Below are 26,636 nucleotides of genomic sequence, written 5' to 3'. Positions count from 1 at the left end.
CTAGAGAGCATTTGGATGGTCCAGAAGAGGACTGGGAGAATGTGTTATGGTCAGATGAAACCAAAATAGAACTTTTTGGTAGAAACACAGGTCCTCCTGTTTGGAGGATAAATAATACTGAATTGCATCCGAAGAACACCATACCCACTGTGAAGCATGGGGGTGGAAACATCATGCTTTGTTTTTCTGCAAAGGTACCAGGAGGACTGATCTGTGTAAAGGAAAGAATGAATGGGGCCTGGTATCGAGAGATTTTGAGTGAAAATCTCCTTCCATCAGCAAGGACATTGAAGATGAGACGTGGCTGGGACTTTCAGCATGACAATGATCCCAAACACACAGCCAGGGCAAAAAAGTAGTGGCTTCGTAAGAAGCATTTCAAGGTCCTGGGGTGGCCTAGCCAATCTCCAGATCTCAACATCACAGAAAGTCTGTGGAGGGAATTGAAAGTCCGTGTTGCCCAACGACAGCCCCAAAACAGCACTGCTCTAGAGGAGATCCGCATGGAGGAATGGGCCAAAATCCCAGAAACAGTGTGTGAAAAGCTTGTGAAGAGTTACCGAAAACGTTTGGCCTCCGCTATTGCCAACAAAGGGTACATAACAAATTATTGAGATGAACTTTTGGTATTGACCAAATACTTATTTTCCACCATGATTTGCAAATAAATTCTTTAAAAATAAAATAATGTGATTTTCTGTTTTTTTTTCACATTCTGTCTCTTATGGTTGAGGTTTACCCATGTTGACAATTACAAGCCTCTCTAATCTTTTCAAGTAAGAGAACTTGCACAATTGGTGGTTGACTAAATACTTATGTGCCCCTCTGCATATGTGGATTTTTTAAAAATGTATCATTCATTGAGGGTGCGCCCTATAATGCGGTGTGCCTTATAGTGCAAAAAATACGGTAATTCATTGCCCTGAAACTATAGTCGCAAACAAAGATCAAAGATGCACCATGTATGATATCTTTGGCCTGTATTGCTATCTCGCAACAACTGTTGACAGTCTGAACCTCCAGTGGTGGCACCAATCCAGTCCTGCCCGTCTGAAGAGCAAACTTAATCTGCTGGCGAGCGGATTACCAGTCAACCACAACGCCATGGAAATGAGGTTAGGCAGTCATCGTTTCGGAGAGGCTTGCCCTAATCTGAAAATCCTTCTACAGAGGTCAGAAAGAGGAAACCCAGCTCTCACTTGATGTATGACTACAGATTTAATTTGTTTCATCCAGTCATAGAGAGAATACTGCTCCCTGTTGATTTAAATTTTATAGAAAATCACAGAAACACCCAAAATAAAATTGCAAGATTTTTCTAATTATACTAATAATAGATGATTTAATTAATCAATAAAGTCCCCGGGATTTGCTCACATCTAAAGGTACTGTGATCCTTTTTCACTTCGCGGCTTCAGGTTTCACGGCTTCACTACATCGCAGATTTTTTTCTGAGGTATGTTTAAAAAAAAGTTCATAAAAATCTATGCTTAAACTCGCAACTGGAAGACAGATGAAAAATGGCAGAAGTCAGGTCACCGCTTCATCTCTCAACACCAAGGAAGGAACAGGAGTAGCCTTGATATTTAAATAAAACAAAATTCCACTTTGATTGTTATAAATTTTCTGTTTTCCGTTATTTTCATTAAAAGGCAGGTTATATCCTTTTCGTTGAGGCACCTAGGCGGACAGCTTGGGGTCCTATAGTTGTAGTTTGAGTTGTAGTCTTTAGTAGAGAGCACCGCGAACGTTTCCAGCAGAGTTTGATTCAGTGTTCATCAAAGTAGAACATCATTTTATTGCCAGCAGCTTGACACCCTCATACACTCATTATGAGGAATGTTTGCCCTGGGCCGATAGCCTGGTAAATTACTCAAATTAAACAATTACATTTGGGGTGGTGGGACAGTGGTTCAACAGGAAAATGTGTAATATTGCAGAATTTGTCCAAATGAATGAGGAGAGTGGAACAATTCCACTTTAAAAGTATTTTGACTGAGGATAAAGCAGCACTATCCGTCCGTCCTTGCTAAGGTTGTTCCCTCACCTTTCGCTTTCCTTGACCTCTTACTGAGAGAAAAAAAAACACTCGTAGTGATCAGAAGGAGACCTCTGGTTCTGCCAAGGCCCACAGAGGCACAATTATCCACCTTTCACGTGGCAGCCTGGCCTGTTTCCCGTCCTCCACCTTTCACCCTGCAGATGTGTCCATTTGCTCTCCTTGTACTGGCTCATCGCACAGAAACAAAAGCCGCCAACCTGCTTGATCTAAAAATAGGCGGCAGTAGTCAGTGTTCACTGTCAAAAGCTATACTTCTAACTGGAAGCAAATCTACTAGAAGTCTATCATTTTTTTACCACTGTATTTCATATACTTCAGCCAGTCATGTTGACTAGTGGGTAAATATCTCCGTATAATGTGGCATTTATTAACATGTGGCCTTTTAATATGGAGTTCTTTGAGTAGTTTCACAAAATTCCACTGATTTAGTTGACAAGAGACCAAACCACCTTGTAGATCTAGGATCCTTTTGAGTACCAGTTCAGGCTAGAACAGTGTGGGTGCAGGATTTTGTTCCAACCTATCCAACAGAAACAATTTAAACAATTAGGTTTCTGCTGAAACAAGAGGCACATGACTGCAATTCACTGGTTGCACTTCTAAGACACCAGATTGGTGGAAAGGTTATAGATTGGAACAAAAACCACCCACTGCGGCCCTTTCTGGAATAGTTTCCCCACCCCTGGGCTAGCAGGAATACGAGCATTTGTCACTCCAATTGAAAGACGTCAATATTCCATCAACTTCAGTCAGGTAGAGAGGAAAGTGTAAAAAAACGAGTCTAGTTCAAAGATTAATTCACATACCCTTTAATCTTGAATTCCGGATAAAAGTTAAAGACAAAGTTGCATGCATTCCAATCGACACAGCTTAGTCTAGAGCTGTTGATTGACAACCAAACAATTTCGTTTAGACACAATGAATATGAGTGCCTTTTAAGATCAAATTCCAGCAAGAAGCAATATGGTCATTACATTGATGTTAATAATTTTAATGAACAAAAGTAGGTTTCAGATATGAGACGTCTCTTTAAAGATAGAAATTCAGCAAAATTGTCAGTATTTCTCTCCATGTATTCCCCCAACCTCCATTAGAGCACAAGTTCCAAGTTTCATAAACATCCGCTGCGCAGGCTGCATATGTGAAACTTCCATCTCGGATGTCAGGAGCTATTTTTACACATCCCCGACACCAACAGATCATGAAGAAATTGGTGCATCAGTCATAAAAGTAGACCCAGCACCGATTCACGACTCCACAAAGCGAATAATTACTGTAACTGTAAACATCACACACCAATGACCTGAGTGAGATATTAGTGCTACAACCATTCAAATACTAAATTGAGGAATTTGGCAGACGGATGAACAAATCAATCCTCTTTTAAGGTCAGACGCATCTGCCTGTCATTATACCATGTGTGCCATTGCATGTTGAAATAATAATAATCACTTCAAAAAGATACAGAGAATATATCTCTGGGACAAGTGGGAGCAAAAAGAAAAAATAACAAAAACAGCAACAGATCTTAGATGTGAAGTAAAGGCCAAAAGGAAAGAAACTGTTATGAATAAAACATTGAACTGAGACGTGAAAACATCTATTGGCATTGACTGGTTTGCCAACTACTTTTGGACAAAAAGAGTTTGACAAAAGCCAGCTGGGAGTTTTGTCAGTGAATCTAATCCAAAAGCTTGAACTGTCCGCCCCCCAGGATCCACTTCCACGGTCTCTTTGCTGTACACGTCGAGGCTGGCCAAGCAGAGATTGAGGCACCGGGACCTCCAGAGTAGCGCATCCCTGCAGTGCCGCCTCACAGACTCTCATCTCCCGACACTAGTCATTATCCATAACTCTACTGCTACTGCGGATACTGGACAAAGGCCATGACAGATGGCTGCCTCCCTCCTTTCAGCCTGCAGAGAATTGTACTCGGTGCTTGCAAAAGCGGCAGTTTAGACATTCTCATGTCACTCCCCTTGCATCGTATCTATCCTGCCAATAACAGTGAATCAGTGTTTACCTTAGCTTTTATGAAAGCCAAAAGGAAAGCATTTCTATTGACTCCGTTGAGTATGTGGTCTATCAAAGTCTACGAGTGGACATACATATAGGTTTGTCCAGAATCTCTACCTTGAAGACTCGCATGAATCGTCTAAAATACACAGATTAATTTTACTGCGGAAGCAAGCATCATTGCACGAGGAAACTGTGCATGAAGGATACATGTCCAAACTCTGAAATCGTTTCATACCTAAAAAAGATGATGCATTATAAAACATCTCTTGCACAGCATACATAACTGGCTCACATAATAGCAGTGATGAGTCTGACTTCAACAAGCCAAGGTCAAATAAACATAATTTGCTGAGTTAAAATAGCCTACTACCGCTTTAACATTTAAGATTAAGGTATTACTAGTTTCTTAAACATGTGTAGTAATCAGTTATGATACCTTTTGTGTGTACAATTGGAAATAAAATGGTACAATTAACACACCACCTTGGTTAAACTAATTTGCTAAAAATAACTAAAGCATCAAGCAAACATTTCGTTTCTCTCTGATGTTCCTTTACAGCACACAAATTCTGTGAAAGTAGTTGCTCATTTTTTGAGAAACAGGTATTTTTACTGCTTTGTTTTGATTTCATTTTGGAAAATATTGATTGGGTTTATGATTGTATCATGGATCTAGACTGTTACCATTGATTGGTTATGCAGCGATCCAGTAAAATCGATCAAAACAATGATCAACATCATTTTCAAATAGGCTGTTTTGTTAAAAGGAATGGTTTTCATTTCAGCACAAAATTGTAAAAAATATAAAATAATTAAATTAACCGAATGAGGGCAATTCAATTGAAACAAATTGTAACTTCTTTAAAACTAGCAATCGTATTATTGTGCAAGGGATCAATATCGGATCGTCCTGCACTTGGTCATTTACATCAGTAAAGTTTTCACAAAATGACACCTAAGAGCTCTAGGTAAAACACAGTACAGTGGTACCTCGACATATGATCTTAATCCGTTCCGGGACTGAGATCGTATGACGAGATTCTCGTAACTCGAGCGGACGTTTCCCATTGAAATGAACGGGAAACAAATTAATTCGTTCCAACCCACTGAAAAAACACCAATTACGGGATATTGGATTGGAAAAAATGTTTTATTTCTTCTAATTGGCCATCTATTAACAAAGTAACACATAACTAGTGGTTTAATAGTAATAAAATGTGTTTAATCTAACTAAAATTGGGCAGATTTCGCCAACGGGAGACAGAGACGTTTGGGGGCGTGGGGTTCTTTTTTTCCCACGACAACGCACTCGTAAACGGAACAAACAAATTTAAATTAACTTGGATTAATATATACAGACACTCAAACATACGTTTAATGTAACTTTACACAAAACTGAATTCTAATTTTGTTGTAATCTTTTGTTACCTTCGTTTTCCGGGTTGGCGGTTTGCCACGCCTCCACCCTCATGTTCGCTATCGATGGGCTGTTTGCTTTTGTACTACGTATTCCCTTCAAAATATTCCGAAAATGATGCACACAAATGTCCTCACAATAGGATAACGCACGACCACTTGCCAACGAGAAATAGTCTAGTAGTACATTTTAGCGATCGCTCCGCTGCTCATAAAGACCGGCTCGCAACTCCCTAGTCATAATGGCTCTGGTTGCAACCGCTTTGAACGGCGCCTATGAGAGACAGTTGCGACCAGAAATATTACAAAGTGGGAATTGCGAGCCAGTGCCGCTGATGTTCTTAGGAGCAGCGAACGAGAAGTAATATAATACTCCTCGTATTAGATAATAAAAATAACAGGAAATGCAACAGCTCAGCTTACCCACGTATTGATTGTGGGTAATGAAGTTTCATTCTGAGAAAGAGTGCCATTGCCTATCGGCGTTGTGTGCACGAGTATACTTCATTACCCAGAAAGCCCTCTTTTTGCCCGCGCATGCGCGTTGTGCGTTTCCTGGTCGATGCGTAGGAGGAGAAACTCGTCTGAATTAATCGTTCAGTGCTCGTAGATAATGTTATACACGAAAGATATGCAAAAAAGCTTGGTCGCATCACGAAATTTTGATCGCATGACGGGCGAATTATTCGATCGAAATTTCCGTCGTAAGACGAGAATATTGTATGACGAGCGGTCGTGTGACGAGGTACCACTGTATTCCCAATATTTTTGTTCAAATCATAAAAATCAGAAACTGACCAATGACTAGTTAACATGTTAGATGTTAAAATTTTAAGTTTGTAGGACAACCGCCTTCTTTTATTTATTCATTTTATAACTTTGTATTTATTTATTTTTACTTGTATGGGCTCCCTTCATTGAGGATTTCTACCTCAAAGACTGGGTCTGGAATATATTCAAATGATAGAATGACTTTCACTGCCGAATTGGCAGGCCGCTCCTCCTCCTGCTTTGTTCAGGAACAATCCACAGTTGAGCTATATTGCCTGGTTAGACTGCTCTACTTTTGTACAACACAGTCAGCATCGTCCTCTCAGTGTCACCCCGAGTTTCTTGTCTTGAAGCAGGACATTAGCAATTCGCATTGCTGCTTGTTTTGTGTGGGCCGACCGGGAGCTCCTAGGGGATGGGGAGGGATTGTAGTGCAAAGGACAGATGTGGCTTACATAATGATCTGTACATCAGTGGTCTTTGTGGTCCTAATCCTGCTGGCATCATTTGGCGAAGCTGTTTGCGCTAGAATCTAGCGGCTAGATCATTGCCCCAGGAGTGTTTCTGACAACCACGGAGAGGAAATCAACAGACCCCGCGCTTTTTGCTCATATTTCTTCATAAATCTTATTTTGATTGAAAAGTACAGTGGTACCTCGTGATACGACACCTCGTCATACAACATGCTCGTGTTTCGACGGAAATTTCGATCGAATAATTTGCTTGCGATACAATTAAAATTTCGAGATGCGACGAAGCCAGGTGGCCATGACATGAGAGGCTGTTTATCATTGTAGCGCACTGTCTTTTTTGCCGCATCTCTTTCGTGTACAACAAACAATATCTACGAGCCCTGAACATTTATTCAGACAAGTTTCGCCCCTGATGTTCCCACGAGCAGCGGAGCGATCGCTAATACTAAAAGACTACTTCTCATTGGCAAGTGGTCGTGCGTTATCCTATTGTGAGGACATTTGTGTGCATCATTTTCGGAATATTTTGAAGGGAATACGTAGTACAAAAGCAAACAGCCCATCGATAGCGAACGTGAGGGTGGAGGCGTGGCAAACCGCCAACCCGGAAAACGAAGGTAACAAAAGATTACAACAAAATTAGAATTCAGTTTTGAGTAAAGTTACATTAAACGTATGTTTGAGTGTGTCTGTATATTTTAATTCAAGTTAATTTAAATTTGTTTGTTCCGTTTACGAGTGCATTGTCGTGGAATTATTTTTATACATTTGCCTCCAAACCAAAAGTTGCTGTGCAATATGAAATAAATAAAATAATCAACTGAAGTCATCATCACTATTGGCAAGCAGACTATTTTCAGCCTCACAAAAAGAAACAGAGTAAATTTACCTCACATATGGCCATTTAAAAAAAAAATTAAAAAAGTTGGATGAACTTATCCCAGAAGTTTTATATTTTTGCAACATTTTCAGAACATTTACATAAAATGGGAAAACCTCTTGATATCAAGTAAGAAAAATATTACAGGCTGTCCTCAAATGAGTTTGAGTTTGATTTATTTAATAAGGGACAGCACATATTAACGAACATATTTATCTTCATGTTAATGAACATATATAAGTAAATATGTAAGATTGTAGCCGAGGGCTAATTTCCATCTTTAGCCCCTTGTGTAGGTTGAGTGGGTTAAGTAAGGACATTTTCAATAAGGCTGCTCTGAGTGGTCAGGTATTTACGAGGCATTTTAAAAAAAAGAAAGAAAATGCCAGAGAACTCACTAGGATCTTTTAGTGGGTCGGCTCAGTGCATCTCAAAATCGCTTATTTTGGCAGTGTTTTTGTCCTTTTGCGTTCATGCTGTGTTAAACTCTATTGCTAACATGCTAAAAACACTCTAGTCTAGTTGTTTCTTCAACTTGGATGCTTTAACTGAAAACTATCTTTCAAGGCATAGACGCGTCACCTGTCAAAGACACTGCAACAAACACCACTATTCAAGTAAAAGATTAAGATTGTTCCTGGCTTGTTATTGCTTTCTTTGTCTACTCATAGAAGTCATTTGTATAATTACATCAGATGCAAGGAGTTAATACAAAGTGTGCCATGAAGAATCACAACTGTTATAATGGTAGAATTTTTCCATTTTTATTCAGATAGCTTGCTGATTGGGGTAGCAAAACACCCATGCTCTTCTTCTGTTTGATTTCAAAGTAAACTGTACCAGGTTGAATACTTTCTCATGTATTTATTTATTTATTTTACCAAAAATATTATGTCCCGATCTGCCAAATTGCTACTTTTTGTAATGTGAGTTCGGTTCTCCGAATGATGAGTGTAACAATGGCTCATATCCGGAAAAACAAAAACTCAAGTTACTCATATCTCAAGAAAATACTATATGGATTGTAATTGTAAGCAACAGTTGAGGATGAACACTGTGATTCAATGTAGCTAAATTTAAAAAAAGTATGCATTCAAATCAGTAAGTGATTTCTTCCACTATTATTTCGTGTACCACACTTAAGAACAGCTTCTCTACTCCTAAGCATAAAAAGGGCAGGAAGCGTCTGTGTATTGCACTCAACAGGGAAGCAAAAGATTAATAGCAGGGGGGAAAAAGACTTATCTACAAGCTACAGTAGCTTCAAGCAGGGAACAAAACGACACTGTCATGCACGGGAGCAAAATGTTAAAGCCAACCCTTTGCACAACAGCTAGCCATCATGAGCAGTTATGCCCAAAACTGATATTTTGATTTTGAGTTACATATTAGAATTAACTGAAAATGGCCAAAAACCTTTTTAAGTGAATTTAAGTGGTATTGAACGCTTGTCTGACACACACTTTTTAACTTATGATAATATAATGACCATTATATACAATAAAGCCAATATTTTCATCTCCCCACTTCATAGTTATGAAAATAATAAATAAATCCCATCTCATCTCATTTTCTGAAGTGCTTTATCCTCATTAGGGTCACAGGGGGTGCTGGAGCCAATCCCAGCTGTCTGCAAGCCAGAGGCGGGGGACACCTTGAATCGGTGGCCAGCCAATCGAAGGGCACGAGGAGACAAAGGACAACAATGCACACTCACACCCATTCCTAGGGGTAAATTAGAGTGTCCAACCAGCCTACCATGCATGTTTTTGGAATGGAACCGGAGCACCCACACAGGCCCTGGGAGAACATGCAAACTCCACACAGGTGGACGTGACCTGGATTTGAACCCAGGACCCCAGAGCTGTGAGGCCGAGGCGATAACCACCCGCAGCCACCAGGCCGCCTGATAAATAAATGAATATAGAAATAGATAGATAAATAGAAAGAAAGAACGAAAGAACAACTAGACACTTGACAAGTGACGATCCATCCGATAGGAGTTCATGAATTGGACTGGTTCAGACAATAATGAGCCCAATGTTCAGCCCAGCCGTAAACATGCTTTTCATCTACTGTTGTAACAACGTATGTCTTATAATGATACCCATCTAGTCAAATCCACCCTTCTTCCTAATGGAGTGTGGAGTCACATTTCATTTATGTGCCCAAAAATAGTGTCTTTCACTGTTTGTCAAGGACTGACATTTATGAATAACTTTTAAAAAACAGCACAAAAATGTCAATATTTTTTACATCTACAACAAAATTGAAAAGGTGAAAGTTCTAGAAAATAGCCACACTTGTCTTTTTTCCACCCAGTGCTAATGCAATGTAAATATGGATAAAAAGCACACCACACCTAGTCATACATTTTCAATTTCTTCAGGTATTGTCTCAAGAAAGGAAAGGTCCAAAATCTGCTTTTCCGAAGCGGGCCAATTATAAAAAGAATGACTTACACTAGTTACCGTTCAAGAGGCTCAGCAGAATTTAAGCAGTCGTGTCCTTAAACTGATTATGTAAATTATCCAAAATATTAAAGGTTGAAAATTAAAGTGATAAGGATCATGTTCTGATGTAATCAAAAGGCTAACGTCTGGCAGACTGTCTCAGTAATGCACCTGTCCCTGGTTTGGCCAGCTCATCCTGAGCGGAATACTGAGTAGCTTCAGCACCTCAATCTGCTGGCGGCAGCCACGAGTCAACGTCCGCCTTGTATGCAGCAGGACCCGGGGGAAGGAAACGCTCTTACAAGGTCAGCCTGTGAACAAACATTTCTTTTACCTGCACACGCTTGCCTTTTCCTCCAGAGGTGCTTTATCAGGACCACCACAAGCAAACTGACAGTCGCGTGCTGATACAAGTCTCCTGCAAGCATCTCCAGTAGTCTTTGTAAATGACTTTCAAGCTCTCCTCCTCCCTGGTTTTGAGAGGTCTCAGATATTCAACATGCAATCTCAACTTGTTTAGCAGTCGATATCCAATCCTGTGTTGTAATCAAGTGCAAATACAGTTCTACCTTGAGTTGCTCGAGTTTGCAAGGTGTCCCATGGTCAATTCTTCTGCCAAAAATGTGATTTAAGGGCATGCTTCAGAGATTCTCGACTCTAGTGAACCTTCTGCATTCCTGAGCTGTGTCTATTTTTAAGATGCTCTGAGTTTCCTTGTTTTGTTGGCAGCCCTTGAATTCACAAAGTAAAAGTAAAAATGAAGTATATTTTTGCAATACTGCTAATTGATTGTACTTTCTCCTTAGTGAACATTATTGTGTGTAAATGTCAAGCATTTAATTGAATGACTGGTCCAAATGAAGATAATTTGGCTGTTAAGAAAGGTTAGGCTGAAAAAATGTGAAATATTATAGTATACCTATCATCTAGGAACTATGACTTTTTTAAAAATCCTTATGGGGCACTCATTTGTCCTTCGACCCTACCTGTCTGAATAGATTGGACTTCTAGCGTCGTTAATTACACTGAAATGTGACCTATAATTATAATATCTTAGAGAAAAAAGTGGAGATAAACATTCAGACAAGAAATGCTGGAGTGTTCAGGCTCTGACAGCCGAAAGTACAAAAAGGGTATCGCAGTCTGACACATTGGGTTCACACTTGTTTTCTATAGAGAACGCCAACTTACACTGTCAGGCTGATCAGAAAATATTCCCAATAGAAATTATCAGAAGGGCAAAACGTGGTAGCCGTGTGATTTACTTTGTGTGACAAGGCTCTGGTTGAAATATAAATGTAGTCAAGAATAAAATTGGGATGGTGAGTTATCCAAGTATTCCATTTCTGGAAACTGAAAATCACTCAAGCAACATTGAATGCACCCTTCGTAATGAGACTACAAAACGGAGCTACCATAAAAGCACATGACTTTTCTAAATCACTTTTTTCCCAGTGATTTAGACAATTTTGTAGTTAATTATTTTGATGGGGTGGTAAATTGCCACATTGTTATAAGAGCTGTACACTAACTAGTTAACAGTGCAAAATTTAAAGTGCAGAACTCCTGCTACATGGCCGAGAAGTGTCAGGTGAACTACAAAGTCCAAACGCTTTGCAAAAAGAAATAGCAAAAATGCAAAGTGCCACAACAGGAACGCCAATTCAAAATACTTTGCAAAGGAAAAGCACGAACGCTAATTGGCCAATCCACAAATATATAAGTAGCCAAGACGTGAACGTCAATTGGCACAACACAAACCCCATGTGCCCACAACAGGATTGCAAAAAGTCAAAGCATGTATGCAAATGGATGACGTGGAAGTGGAGTAAATTCCACTGAAGTAGAAATTAGGACTACAACCTGCTGCTACACAAAGCAATATATATACTATTTAAACTATAAAAATATGCAAACAATATTTATTCACTGTTTATCCTCACAAGGGCCGTGGGGGAAGGGGGTGCTGGAGCCTATCAGAGCTGACTTCAGACACAAGGCAGGGGACACCCTCAATTGGTGGCCAGTCAATCACAGGGCACGAGGAGACAGACAACCATTAACACTCACACTCAAACCTAGGGGCAATTTCGAGTGTTCAACAAGCCTAGCATGATGGTTTTGGAATGTGGGAGGAACCTGAAGTACCTAGAGAAAACTCACGCAAGCCCGGGTAAAACCGATCCAGTGTCGACAATTTAACCAATGAGGGGTCTTCTAAAATAAGTAGCACCTGGCTGCAATCAACTGACTACACTTGCAAAAGGTGTCCCCTTTTTGGTTTGAATGAAAACCTGCACCCGAGCGAGCGAGAGAGCGAGAGAGCGAGAGAGCGCGAGAGCGAGAGAGCGCGAGAGCGAGAGAGCGAGAGAGCGAGAGAGCGAGAGAGAGAGTTTGAGAGAGTTTGAGAGAGAGACAGAGCGAGGACAGGAGAGACTTGACTGACGCCCACGCGCTCGTAACATAACAAACTTTAAATTTAACTTAAATGAACTTAGATTCCTATACACACTTAAAAATAGGTTTTAATCTCACGTTACACTAAATTTAAACCTTCTTGTGTGATAACAGAGGGAAAGATGTTAATGTATGATACCGTGGCTTTCGAGTCGGGACTTGCCTCTTTTCCAAATCTCAGAACCAAATGTATCCCAGTTCGTTTTTTAAAATTATCGAACCAGCCACGACTCACTTATAAGGGTTTCGCTGGTGTCTTTTTCAGTAAAAAAATGCAACCTGTACGGCTCTTAGATATCTTTACGGGAGAGCGATGCGGCGAGAAAGATAGAGTGATGCTGTTCTCATAAGCAGCCTCTCGCATACTCGGCCAGCTGGACTGCCGCATCGGGAACCATCTCGTATGCTCGTATCTCAAGGTGAAAATTTGCTCGGAATTTTCCTTGTATCGCAAATTTCTTGTCTGTTGGGGCACTCGTATGTTAATGAATTACTATATTGCAATAGATGTAAAGTGTGAAGATACAATGGATTATGAACATGATTGAATGATATTCTCCTGTACGTCTACTGTAAGTGTGGCCCAAACTCACAAGATCCCCTCAGTGATGAATTTGCAGCAATGGGCCTAACAATGTGCGGCTTGTCAATGTAGCATCCAGTGTCCAGGCAGCCCACATGAATCTCATTTGCCCGAGACACAGCTGTCAATCTTTGTCAATTCCCTATCAAGAGTGCACTCCATCTTCCCTGACTGGCTATGGAACACACATCAGAGCACTCACTGCTTCCCGGCCCCTCTGAAAATGGAAGTTGACAACTAGGATTTGTGAAACATTTTCCATAAATTTTAAGAAAGTGAATTTCCATTATGATAACTTTCCAAGAATATTATCTTAATTAATGGTAATTTAAATGGTTACCGCATTTACTTGCATATAAGCCGCTTTTGTCGGACAAAAAAAATGACGACTGAATCGAGGGTAGGGCTTATGTGCCCATAAAACACGACATGCAAAAAAACTAAATTGACGGCGCCGTGAAACAATGACGTCACGACAAAATGACGCCGTTGCGTCAGCGCGTGACGTCACAACGCATGTGAATTCGGCCGATACTTTCATTTATTTGAAAATAGCGAAAAGATAAACAGATAAAATGCTAAACTAAATTTATTTTGAAGTCTACGAATGAAATTCAAGAAAAAAATTGTGCGTATCTTGCATAAAACGTGAAAAATCTCACGTTCCCGTCACTGCTCGCTCGGGGCACTACGTTGAGCGCTCCACGTTTGGAAAGACCCCAAAAAGACTCAACGTGAAATTCACAGATCGGAGTTTTGCATCGAAACGGTTCCTTTCCAAACGTGGAGCGCTCAACGTAGGAACCGTTTCGTGCGTAGTGTGTTTAGAGACGAGCACATTTAGTACTTGCACACGCCCAAATGTTAATGTGTTTGTGTTGTCGAGCGAGTTTTTGCTGTTTTATTTTCTTTAATAAAGAAAAATAAAAACTCCCATCTGTGAATTTCACGTTGAGTCTTTTTGGGGTCTTTCCAAACGTGGAGCGCTCAACGTAGGAGCCGTTTCGGGCGTAGTGTGTTTAGAGACGAGCACATTTAGTACTTGCACACGCCCAAATGTTAATGTGTTTGTGTTGTCGAGCGAGTTTTTGCTGTTTTATTTTCTTTAATAAAGAATAAGTGAATTTCCTTTGTCTTCTTTAATAGTGGTTAAGGTTAGTGGTTAAGGTTAGGCGAACTGTCTGGCGACGAAGTGTCCGGCGATGAATTGTCCGTCTACGAAGTGTCCGGTCGACGAACTGTCCGGCGACGAAGCGTCTGTTCGACAAACCGTCCGGGGACAAAGCATCCGGTGACGAAATGTCCGGGTATCGTGCGGATCAACTTGAAAGAGTGATTCTGCATATTTTCAACCTCAGCCCCATTCTGCAGGTCCTAAGCTTGTGTGGGCTTCCTGTGTGGTTCCAGCTTTATCTAGGTCTACATTGTCTTTTCCCGTGTCTGTGCTTGCTACTACTACAAACTGAAATTCCCGAATACAAGATGAATAAAGGTTAATCTAATCTAATTAGAATTTTATGATTTCTTGGCATCTAATTTTTCACCCATTTTATTTACCGCCATTGCTTCTTTCCTGTTTGGATTTAAGTTCCACTTCGGCCGTGCTTGTTGACAGACATTTTGGGAAAAATCGATCTAAAGACAATTGCCTTTGACGACTTGTAATAATGTTTCTAAAATGCACAAGAAAAATATCATCAAAGTGGGTGATCGCACGACTCGTGAACACTTTTTCAGGATGTGTTTTCCACGAAGTCGGAAAGTTCGTTTATCCCCCTTTTTGTGATGTTGCAATGGTGGATACTTCCTCCTCAGCCGCCTTCGCGTAGATTTCCTCGTGTATTGCTAATCGTTGCATTTAGTACTCATGCTCCGTTGAGAGTACTCATTACTGACCACAAGCCCCATCGCCTGCCCCCGCGACACAATTTCGGCCACCGCAGGCTGCGGTTCAGGTTGAGGCTCGACTGTGACTGCGCCGAGGGACTCGGCGGCCACGTCTTCTTCCAAGAAAAACATAAAAACGATGAATGACGAATGGCAGTGAAAGAACCATAAGAGAATCTTGAAACATAAAGAGTTGTTGTCGACTGCGAGTTCGTCCAAGCCTTAGACTCCACAGCTTCTTCCAAGCGTAAGTTTAAGCAGACAACGGGTCAAAGAAAAATGGAGGGTTGTTGTGAGATAGCCAATGAGAGCCCAGTAGAGTGCAGCGATGTTCTTAAGTGAGAATCAATCCGTGACAATCTTTTCAAAATAAAATAACGGATAAGGAATGTGTTCACTTTTTGGGGGCTTTCGTAACTCGGAGCTTTTTCATATCTCGGGGCACTCATTTGCATATACAGACGCTCCCCTACTTACGAACGAGTTAGGTTCCGAGCGATTGTTCATAAGTTGAATTTGTTCGTAAGTTGCTCAGTGCTATATTTTGTATTATAATTTATGTTTAAGGCCTATATAAGTATATTGAAGGTTTATATATGTGCATTTGTATGTTTAAGGCTTGTATAAGTAACACACACTGGTTTGTACTGAAAAAAAAACATTTAATAAAATGCAGAGAATACATACAGTACTGTATACATACATTAGAGAGAGAGAGAGAGATTTACTAGAAACTGGCCGAAAGAAGCTATCGAATGACGATTGCAGTTTTTTGCATCATAAATGATGCGGGAGCACTGTATGGCATCATTCAATTGATTTGCAAACTTTGTGCAACGTTCAATATTTGGGTCCTGCTGCTCGATCTTTATGTTTATAAATGGTACTGACGGTCGAACGATTCAAGTTGTAGTCGCGTGCAACGCTCACCACTTTCTGACGAGCATCAAGCTTCGTTATTATTGCCACTAATTTCAAATGAAATGGCTTGCCTCTTCCTTGCACCTCCCTCAATAGAAACCTTTCGCTTTTCACCAACCATATTCAATAATGGATGCACGAGATATTTAATGATACAAATGAAAAAGGTTCTTTGCGCACTGGAGATACGTTCACGCACTTCCGCATCGCAACGAACTGGGCAGAGGAAGGTGGATGCTAGGTGAGCTGAGCTCTCACAGCGCCAGACGTCGGTATTAGCGGCGGAAAGAAGCACTACTTGGAAAAAGGCGCGCAATACAAAATCGAACTTACGAACATTTTTCGACATAAACGCAATTTGCAGACATGTTCGTATGTACAGTTGTTCGTAACTCGAATGTTCGTAAGTAGGGGAGCATCTGTAAAGCTTTTGTAACCTGAAAATTTCGCACCTAGAGGCATTCCTAAGTCGAGGTATGACTGTACATAACAGAAATTTCAGACCACTATTTTATTAAGCAATCAGCATTAGTGTACTTACTTCAGGTTAGTGATTGCGTGACCTAATTGAATGGACAAATAGCGAGCGCCAGAAGAAAGTGAGTGAAGCCTTATATAAGTGTTTGTAAACTATATCTTTGCAATCAGACTTATTAAATGACTCCATAGCTTGACAGCTGTTAGTGCACTGTTTGTTAATATCTAACAGGCTCTCTGCGCCGTTAATCCCATTCATTACGTGGCTTGTCAGGCGAGATATCAAATCCAGACAAGTTAACTCCAGAGGCGACACACACTGAATAAAAACTCGATGACTCCCCAAAATTAGCAATTTAGCTTAAACTTACATCAAAAGGCGAGTTATTTCCCAACTGGAATAATCAAAACTTTATCATGAAAAACATACAAAAGGACAACAATCAATCAGTCAGGCCGCTTTTCACTGCCACTGCACAAAACTCACTTCAAGACATACATTCCATAATAGCCCCTATTCAGCAGAAAAAGAGGACCCGCAATTGTTGGCTAGCCAGGTTTGGTTTGGTGTGCAGACTATGGACAAGTTGAAATATAACTTCAATTGACCTATTTCTACATTTAAACCAAATGAAACCAAAATAGAACTTTTTGGTAGCAACACAGTTCCTCGTGTTTGGAGGAGAAATTATACTGAATTGCATCCGAAGAACACCATACCCACTATAAGCATGGGGGTGGAAACATCACACTTTGGGGCTGTTTTTTCTGCAAAGGGATCAGGACGACTGATCTGTGTAAAGGAAAGAATGACTGGGGCCAGGTATCAAGAGATTTTGAGTAAAAATCTCCTTCCATCAGCAAGGACATCGAAGATGAGACGTGGCTGAGACTTTCAGCATGACATTGATCCCAAACACACAGCCAGGGCAACAAAAAAAGTGGCTTCGTAAGAAGCATTTCAAGGTCCTGGAGTGGCCTAGCCAGTCTCCAGATCTCAACCCCATAGAAATTCTGTGGAGGGAGTTGAAAGTCTGTGTTGCCAACGACAGCCCCAAAACAGCACTGCTCTAGAGGAGATAAATACCAGCAAGTGTGTGAAAAGCTTGTGAAGAGTTACCGAAAACGTTTGGCCTCCGTTATTGCCAACAAAGGGTTCATAACAAAGTATTGAGATGAACCTTTGGTATTGACCAAATACTTATTTCCCATTATGATTTGAAAATAAATTCTTTAAAAATCAAACAATGTGATTCTCTGGGTTTTTTTCTCCACATTCTATCTCTCATGGTTGAGGTTTACCCATGTTGACAATTACAGGCCTCTCTAATCTTTTCAAGTAGGATAACCTGCACAATTGGTGATTGACTAAATACTTATTTGCCCCACTGTAATTATCACAACACTACCTAGACCTGTGCTATTTGTGTATGTTTCATGGTTTCCATGCTGTTTGTAGTCTTCTTTTTTCTTCTCTCCCCCCTACTATTGGCTTATTGATTTTATCTTGTATTTTTAACACCCACCTGCTCAAGGGACTAAATATGGAAATTAGCCTTCAACGATAATTTTACATATTTACATGTACAGTGGTACCTCGTGATACAACATGCTCGTCATACAACATGCTCGTGGTACGACGAAAATTTTGATCGAATAATTTGCTTGCGATACCATTAAAATTTCGAGATGCGACCAAGCCAGGTGGCCATGTCATGAGAGGCTGTTTATCATTGTAGCGCACTGTCTTTTTTGCCGCATCTCTTTCGTGTATAACTACTATATCTACGAGGAGTGAACGATTTATTCAGACGAGGTTTGACCAGGAAACGCACAACGCGCATGCGCGGGCAAAAAGAGGGCTTTCTGGGTAATGAAGTATACGGTACTCGGATGTTTGGTCGCCGGACGTTTGGTCGCCGGACGTTTGGTCGCCCGGATGGTTATTGATAATTACCATTTAAAATTGTTGCTCAAATTCCCTAAGTACAAACTGCGAATTATTATTTAGTCATACTTGATTCCCTATTAATTCTTAGGCAAAAGAAAAGCTCCAAATTTCCCGTACTTTTATTGTGTTTTGTTGGAGAACTTGTTAAGACCCTGACTGATGTCCCTTCCTAGTACACGGTGGATTGGTCGCCGGTCTTTTGGTCGCCCGGAAGGTAAGTGATAATTACCATTTAAATCATTGCTCAAATTCCCTAAATACAAACTGTGAATTACTATTTAGTCATACTTAATGCCCTAGTAATTATTAGGCTAAAGAAAAGCTCCAAATTTCCCAGACTTTTATTGTTTTTTGTTGGAGAACTTGTTAAGACCCTGTCTGACGTAGCTTCTTAAAGGGACAACGCATGTACATACAAACTCTTATACACTCACACGTCGGCTCAGTGAAACTGCTCATGGCCATTGTTGGCTTTTATTGATGCATAGACCGTGTTGTTTTACCTTGTTTTGTCGCCGGTCTTTTGGTCGTCGGTCTTTTGGTCGCCGGTCTTTTGGTCGCCGGTCTTTTGGTCGCCGGTCTTTTGGTCGCCCGTTGTCGCGGTCGGGGCGACCAAAAGACCGCGACCAAAAGACCGGCGACCAAACGTCCGGCGACCAAACGTCCGGCGACCAAAAGTCCGGCGAAACGTCCGGTCACGAAGTATACTCGTGCACACAACGCCCATAGGTAATGGCACCCTTTCTCAGAATAAAACTTCATTACCCACAATCAATACGTGGGTAAGCTCAGCTATTGCATTTCCTGTTATTCTTTCTAAGGAAAGAAGCTCCACGATTGTTCTTTAAAGACTATTTCTCGTGGCAAGTGGTCGTGCGTTATCATATTGCGAGGACATTTGTGTACATCATTTTCGGAATATTTTGAAGGCAATATAACAGCAAACAGTCCATCGATAGCGAGGGTGGAGGCGTGGCAAACCGCTAACCCGGAAAACGAAGGTAACAAAAGATTAAGACAAAATTAGAATTCAGTTTTGTGTAAAGTTACATTAAACGTATGTTTGAGTGTCTGTATATATATTAATCCAAGTTAATTTAAATTTGTTTGTTCGTTTACGAGTGCCGTGGATAAAGTCCCCCAAACCGCCCCCCCCCCCCCTCCGCCTCTGTGTGTCGTTGTCTCGCCCCTCCGCGAAATAAGTCTAATTTTACATCTATTAAACACATTTTATTACTATTAAACCACTCGTTATTTATTACTTTGTCAATATATGGCGAATTAGAAGAAATAAAACATTTTTTCCAATCCAATATCCTGTTTTTGGTGTTTTTTCAGAGGGTTGGAACGAATTAATTTGTTTTCAATTCATTTCAATGGGAAACGTTCGCTCGAGTTACGAAAAGCTCGACATACGATCTCAGTCTCGGAACGGATTACGATCGTATGTCGAGGTACCAAGGTATATGTTCATTAATGCGGCCCGCCGGGTGAGTGGTTAGCACGTCGGCCTCACAGTTCTGGGGTCCTGGGTTCAAATCCAGGTTGGTCCTCCTGTGTGGAGTTTGCAAAAACATGCACTGTAGGCTGATTGAACACTCTAAATTGCCTCTAGGTATGAGTGCGAGTGAGTGTGAATGGTTGTCCATCTCCTCGTGCCCTGCGATTGGCTGGCCACCAATTCAGGGTGTCCCCTGCCCTGTGCCCGAAGTTAGCTGCAGCACCCCCCGCGGCCCTTGTGAAATGAATGAACGTTGATGAATAGGTATTGTCCCTTTATCAAATAAATCTAACTCAAAAATAAGGTCTTAATAAGAAATGAGAAGCATGCTGCGATTAATTGTCAACCTGTGAACGCACCACCAGAAACTTCCTGTGTTGTCCCAACTTTATTCGCTCCGAGGTGCTACGTGGTCCCCGGACATCCTGGTCGCCGTGGCCGCTCAAACCACCACACAGAACTGGCTCTAGATGTAGATTAGTGTGTTGTTGTTGTTGTTGTTGTTTTATCGTTTTTGGGGGAATAGGACCCACGTCAACGTTGCTACAACTACTGCTCTCACATACAACCTACGCAAATATATATGTTAGCAAAAATCAGTGTTTCGAACCAAAACCAAAAAGACATCGGAGATACACGCATTAGTTTATTTACTGACATACATCCGCGTTACGACGACGCTACGGCCAGACTGCTTCTGACTCACCTGGATCAGTGGTCGGAGGTCTGGTCCGTCCACCGCCGCTGACATAGCAACGTTCGGCGGGTTATCGAAGACCCGGTCCCGGTATAAAGACCACAAGCCGACGTTGGGGAGGAAGAGGAATGCCGCTATGAGAACCCCGGCGAACTGCAGCAATCTTTTCTCCCTTCGCCTCATGTCTCCGGGAGGGGAAGAAAATAGAAGCTTAGGGAGGAAGCGGCCGTGAGGAGAGCCTCCCCCGGGAGTCCGCGTTCGCGTTTGGGGCCGAATATAGGGAACTTCCACTCTGACAGCGGGGCGGAAGGAACTCGTCAGCCCGGAACTGTGACGCCGAATAGGCGCCGCCAGCACACCGCTAGAGGGCGAAAAGCAAAATCTGAAAAGGAGAGGAAAGAGATTTGTTTGTATTTTTAGGAATATTAAAATGAACAAAGACCCACTCTAACTTTATTGTAAAACAATTGAGGTCTTAAACTTCAATGACAAGTTTTTTTTTACATATTTACATGTATATGTTCATTAACCGCCCAGGTGAGTGGTTAGGGTGTTGGCCTCACACTTCTGGGGTCCTGGGTTCAAATCCAGGTTGGTCCTCCTGTATGGAGTTTGCAAAAACATGAACAGTAGGTTGATTGAACACTCTAAATTGCCTCTGGGTATGAGTGTGAGTGAGTGAGTGTGAATGGTTGTTCATCTCTTTTGGAAATGTTTTCAAGCTTGGGTAGGCAACATTAGGCACGGGCATGTTTCGAGATATGTTTTCTGTCAAATTGTTCCGTTCCTCTCAACAACAGAAGAAAATATTTACCGTTTTGTGTTGATCTTTGTTTCATCAAAATATGACAACTACCCATTTGATCATTAAAAATAATCAAGAGATGATTATTTATTAAAATGAATTGCAAATTGCAGTCCTACACTTTTAAAGCACCCTCGTAGCATTCTAAGATTTTGGTTTCTGCTGATTTTCATTGTATTTCACAATATAGTGGGATGACTAGACATTAAAGGGATTTATTGTAATTGATATTTAAATTGTCTATATTGTGATGAATAAAATTATGAAACTGCATTTTTAAAATCAAAGTTAAGATAATATGCTGCACAACACAAAATCTACCTCAATGTATGGTAAAGTGATGTTTTTACTTTGTCATGGCTAATGGAAAACCTTGATCTATATTACTAACGCTCTAATTGAATTTATCTCAACAAATGCGAGCATTTGAAACAGCCTCTGAATTGTAAGTTTTATCTAATTTGAAGGCTATTTTACCTGTGTTGAAACTATAACTATATATGATCTCTCTTTTTATATAGTAAAAGTAAAATTATACACCTTCTCAGCCAGGACTCCCTTTAAAAGCTTTTTTTTTCAATGAAATATTTCCTGATAAAATAAAGGTTATATAAATATATTTCTGGGGGGTAAATTGTATGCAACAGATGAGAGGAAAAACAATTAACCACCCCACAACATGAAAAATGATTGCATGTTCCATTGCAACAAACTATGGGAAGGTCAAGAATCACAGCACAGTTGGTGCCAATAAGTTGTTTGGGTACTTACCCAAACAACTTACTGGCACCAACAAATATACATACAAATAGACACATATACTGCTGTGTTCCAAATGGAAGAAACATCAATCAATGGTAAACACTGTGGCGCTTAGTCTCAGGAAGGCGAGCAAACTGGGATTTGTCTCATTCGTATTCTCTGCTTGCAGGTCTCCACTCTAAAAGTTTTCATTCCGCTTGCAACCGTTGTCATTTTTCTCCCCTGTGTCGTTTCCTCGCTTTGCCGTATGAGCACGAAATGAGTCGTGAATTGCTGAGCAAGGAGGAGAGATTAAAATGTCCCCTTTGTAATGTCTTTGAGGGGGAGAAATATCCACCTCCATTGAAAAGTGTAAGTTGGAAATGTGGCACTTTAAAAGGGGCAAATACAGTGGGAGGAACATGCGACCCGTTTGGGAATTTGCATTAAGTGGTCAAAAAAACTTGTGAGCAAAAGTGTTACAGAAAATGAATGAATGGTCAAAAGACATGGTCCTAAAATTCGTAAGAAAAAACAGAGAGTACTTAAACTAATACCCCCACCGCCCCTACTTAATTTGTTAACACTGAAATAACATGTAAACATTGAAAGGACAGGTAAGTAACAGCAAGTGAACCTTTGTATCTAATTGTGTTGGAAGGTAAATTTTCAGAAGGGAGCTAGGTCAGTACAAAGTTTGAGATTTGTAGACGTAGGAAGGTAGGTAGTATGGTAGTTCAGACAGATAAAGTGCGATGTAGATATGAATTAGATAGGTAAAAGATGGTTTATTGCTTGCCATGAATGAGGCTTAGAACTTTTGAAGTATTCACTGCATACTGGTACGATATCCTTTTCCCATGTCTATTAGTCAATGGCCTGCAAGACTATAGGGGGCAGAGTAAGGCATCAACAGCTTTATAAAAGTAGAAAATATTGATATCAATAGCTCTAGTAGGAGATTTTCTGCCATTTTTCCCCATGGGACAACTACCTTTGTGTAAAAGGGAATTTCCGGATGTGTTTTATAACCCTGCAGTACAGGAGACTGTCTTCACAACAAAACAATATTACAGAAAAATTACATTGTAAAATGATTGGCACGTCGACCTGTAGTTGTTGTTGTTTTTGTGACAAAAATGTCAAAATATGATCATTTAATCTTTGTTACTTTGCAAAATGATGAATTCCATTTGCCCATTTTTACATACCGCAGTCAAAAGGTGGAATTGAATGATCCATGAGCATTAATTCTTATTCATACTAAAATCCTGACAACTGTTGTTGCAGTATTGTTTAGCTAATCTACTAATTACACCATCAATTGACAGTTGATTGCACAGCGTATATAATGGCTTTCTCCGTTAAGCCGTCAATCACAAACGAGCAGGCCAACCAGGCGAGTGTACCCTCTCCCTCCCCGCAAATCGCCTTGTTTTCTTTTTTTAATCATCACTATTCCTTGGCTCGAGTCTTGTGACACGCGTTATAAAGTGAAGGGCTTCTCGATCAACGTAAATCCTCTACCTCATTCTCAGCTTTTCGGAGGGGGCACGATGGGGTTCATCTATAATTCATAACGGAAAACCTGGAACAGATTGAATTGTCACAACTCAGCCTGGGAGACGGCAGGTTGGGGCGACCGAGCGTGAGCCATCCTAATCAGGAACAGATTAATGCTGCAAATCACAAATAAATAACTTTGCTCGATGCACATGGCTTGAAAGGATAGGTATTTTACCATGTTCCCTTGATAGATAAGGAAGTGTTGAGGATTAAGTCCGTGGAGAGCACTTATCATTTTAAACTAAAAAAAAACAAAATCTACAAAAAACATTGTACAATGTTGAAAGTTAAAGGCATTGTCCACAGTCTGACTCCAGATTAGTTGACCATTCGTGTGTATCACCTTTTAAGACAAAAAAATCTGTCTTGGACAGCTGTCGTACATGCATTTATTGATTTTAAGATGACATTACAGTAATACCTTGACATACGAGTGCCCCGACATAATTTGAGATACGAGTAAAATTCAGAGCAAATATTTACCTTGAGATAGGAGACAAATTTTGAAATAGGAGCATTTGAGACAGCCAATTGGCCAGGGCACAAGAGCTGGTTATGATATATCTCTCTCTGCATCTCCCTCGTGCAAAGATCTCTACGAGCACTGGGCGGAGCGTTGCATTTTTTTCGTGGTTTCTTTTTTGCATTAGTCAGTGCAGAATTAAGGGAAACACAATGGATCCAAAGCAAGCCAGTGCAATGAAGGATAAGGTGAAGAAAAGGCGTATGATGACAATCGATATTAAGCACGAAATAATCGAAAAACATGAGTAGTGTGGTGCTTGCAGTTGCCTCACTCTCGTTGGATGGCTCACCAATGGTCTCATTTTTCCTCTTTTTAAGCTCCCCAATCAGCCTTTAAAATATAAAAAGAAATACTGTTTCGTGCATTTTACATGAAAAAGCCCTCATTCATTCTAACCATTCGAAGGTCCCCAAAAATACCAATGAAATGCTTGAAAAATTTAAAAAGTATACAAATTTTGTTTGAAATATGTGCAAAGCACAAAAAGAGAAAAAAAGAAAATCATAAATTCATGAAATTAATGAGACATGATAAGACATTTTCAAATGTAGTCATTATATGCTTTGTGGACTTGGAGAAGGCATTCCCCACAGGGAGTTTTGTGGGGGGTACTCTGGGATTATGGGGCTCCGGAAACCCTAATACGTGACCATACGTACATTTTACAGTGGGAGTTGGACTCTTCCAGGGCTGCCCAATGTCACCGATTACATTCATAACTTTTATGGACAGAATATCTAGCGCAGCCGTGGCGTTGAGGGTGTCCGGTTTGGTAGCCTCAGTATTGCATCCCTGCTTTTTGCAGATCATGTGGTTCTGTTGGCTTCATCAGGCCATGATCATCAACTCTTGCTGGAACGATTCGCAGCTGAATGTGAAGCGGTCGGGACGAGAATCAGCACCTCTAAATCTGAGACCATGGTCCTCAGTCGGAAAAAGGTGGCATGCCCTCTCTGGGTCAGGGATCAGGTCCTTCCCCAGGTGGAGGAATTTAAGTATCTTGGGGTCTTGTTCACGAGTGAGGGAAAAATGGAGTGGGAGATCGACAGGTGGATCAGTGAGGCGTCTGCAGTGATGAGGACTCTGCATCGGTCCATCGTGGTGAAGAAGGAGCTGAGCCAAAAGACGAGGGTCTCTACTTACCAGTCCATCTATGGTCACGAGCTGTGGGTCGTGACCGAAAGAACGAGATCCCGGATACAAGCGGCTGAAATCGGCTTCCTCCGCAGGATGTTTGGACTCTCCCTTAGAGGTAGGGTGAGAAGCTCGGTCATCTGGGAGGGTCTCGGAGTAGAGCTGCTGTTCCTCCGGATCGAGAGGAGCCAGATGAGTTGGCTCTGGCATCTGATCAGGATGCCCACTGGATGCCTCCCTACGGAGGTCTTTCGGGCACGTCCCCCTGGGAGGAGGCTGCGGGGGCGACCTCGGACACCCTGGGGAGACTATGTTTCCCGCCTACCCCAGGAACGCCTTGGGGTCCTCTCGGAAGAGTTAGATGAAGTGGCTGGGGAGAGGGAAGTTTTGACTTCCCTGCTGAAGCTGCTGCCCCCACGACCCGAATTCGGAAAAGCGGAAAAAGATGAGATGATTTTATGCTGGTATATTACATTGTAAAAAATAATGACATTTTTAAAAAGCTGTTGCAAAAATATGTAGAAGAAACAGTAGAGCACGAGCAAAGGTACCTTGTGCAACAATAGTCTTTATTCTACAAATTGCTTAACACATAAAAAGTATGTGCAGCATGCCGGTTTGTCTAGCAAAAGACAGAAGTTAAGCAGAGATGCACCAGTGTCACGCAAAAAGTCAGGTTAAGTATTAAACGTATGTAACACACTAATAGACGGGCACTTTCTAATAATTAACTATAGAGACTTTAGTCCAATATTGCCTCATAAAAGGAGAATAAAGCATCGTTGGATTACTTTGCTAACTTAGATCAAGTGTCCCGGGTGACATTTACAGTCCTCGACATCTGGCTGCCATCTCAATTGCTCCCCTGAAGGCTGTTTCTTGGTGGGACATTATGTACGGGTGTGTGTATACATTCCTTAATTATTGAGCCACACAGATGCTCAACCTGGCTCACCCGGCCATTAATGCAATGCCGACGCCAATCCGACTAACATGAGAGCGAGTTGAAAGGATTTGTAGTGGTTTCAGAACCAATGGGGAAATTACCTACCCTTTCATATTCCACCACAGATCTTTGCAATGGATCAATGGGTAGTTATGTTGGTAGTTAGATCTTATCTAGGTTGGCAAACAGATAGCAGGCAAAATAAGTATGTAGAGGTTGGTTTTGGGTGGTATAGGTTGTACAAAGCTATGGACGTGTTGCTTTATGTGGTAAGATGGGCACAAGGGCGTTCATTTTTATAGTTAAACAAGAGGGTTTCGGGGGTTGATGCATCTAAATGTGTAGATAGAGGTGACCAGGTTTGAAGATG

At 41.1% G+C, this 26,636-nt stretch overlaps 1 protein-coding gene across 2 annotated transcripts in view; it reads right to left on the bottom strand.

Annotated features, from left to right (window-relative positions):
* The window catches only part of LOC144067684 (polypeptide N-acetylgalactosaminyltransferase 10-like), a 79,094-nt gene extending 58,191 nt beyond the window's left edge, over positions 1 to 20,903 (bottom strand). Inside the window, exon 1 of one of the 2 annotated variants that reach the window (XM_077591501.1) lies at positions 20,558 to 20,903. In XM_077591501.1, coding sequence (XP_077447627.1) covers positions 20,558 to 20,731 — 174 coding nt within the window. In that variant the 5' untranslated portion in view covers positions 20,732 to 20,903. The remainder of the gene's footprint in view (positions 1 to 20,557) is intronic. The other variant, XM_077591502.1, reaches the window with a different exon arrangement.
* Positions 20,904 to 26,636: the final 5,733 nt, after the last annotated feature.

Source organism: Stigmatopora argus, chromosome 22 (assembly GCF_051989625.1).
Source record: "Stigmatopora argus isolate UIUO_Sarg chromosome 22, RoL_Sarg_1.0, whole genome shotgun sequence".
Classification (NCBI taxonomy): Eukaryota; Metazoa; Chordata; class Actinopteri; order Syngnathiformes; family Syngnathidae; genus Stigmatopora; species Stigmatopora argus.
The sequence above is the reverse complement of the archived record's forward strand: the minus strand, read 5'-3'. Positions and strand labels throughout refer to the sequence as shown.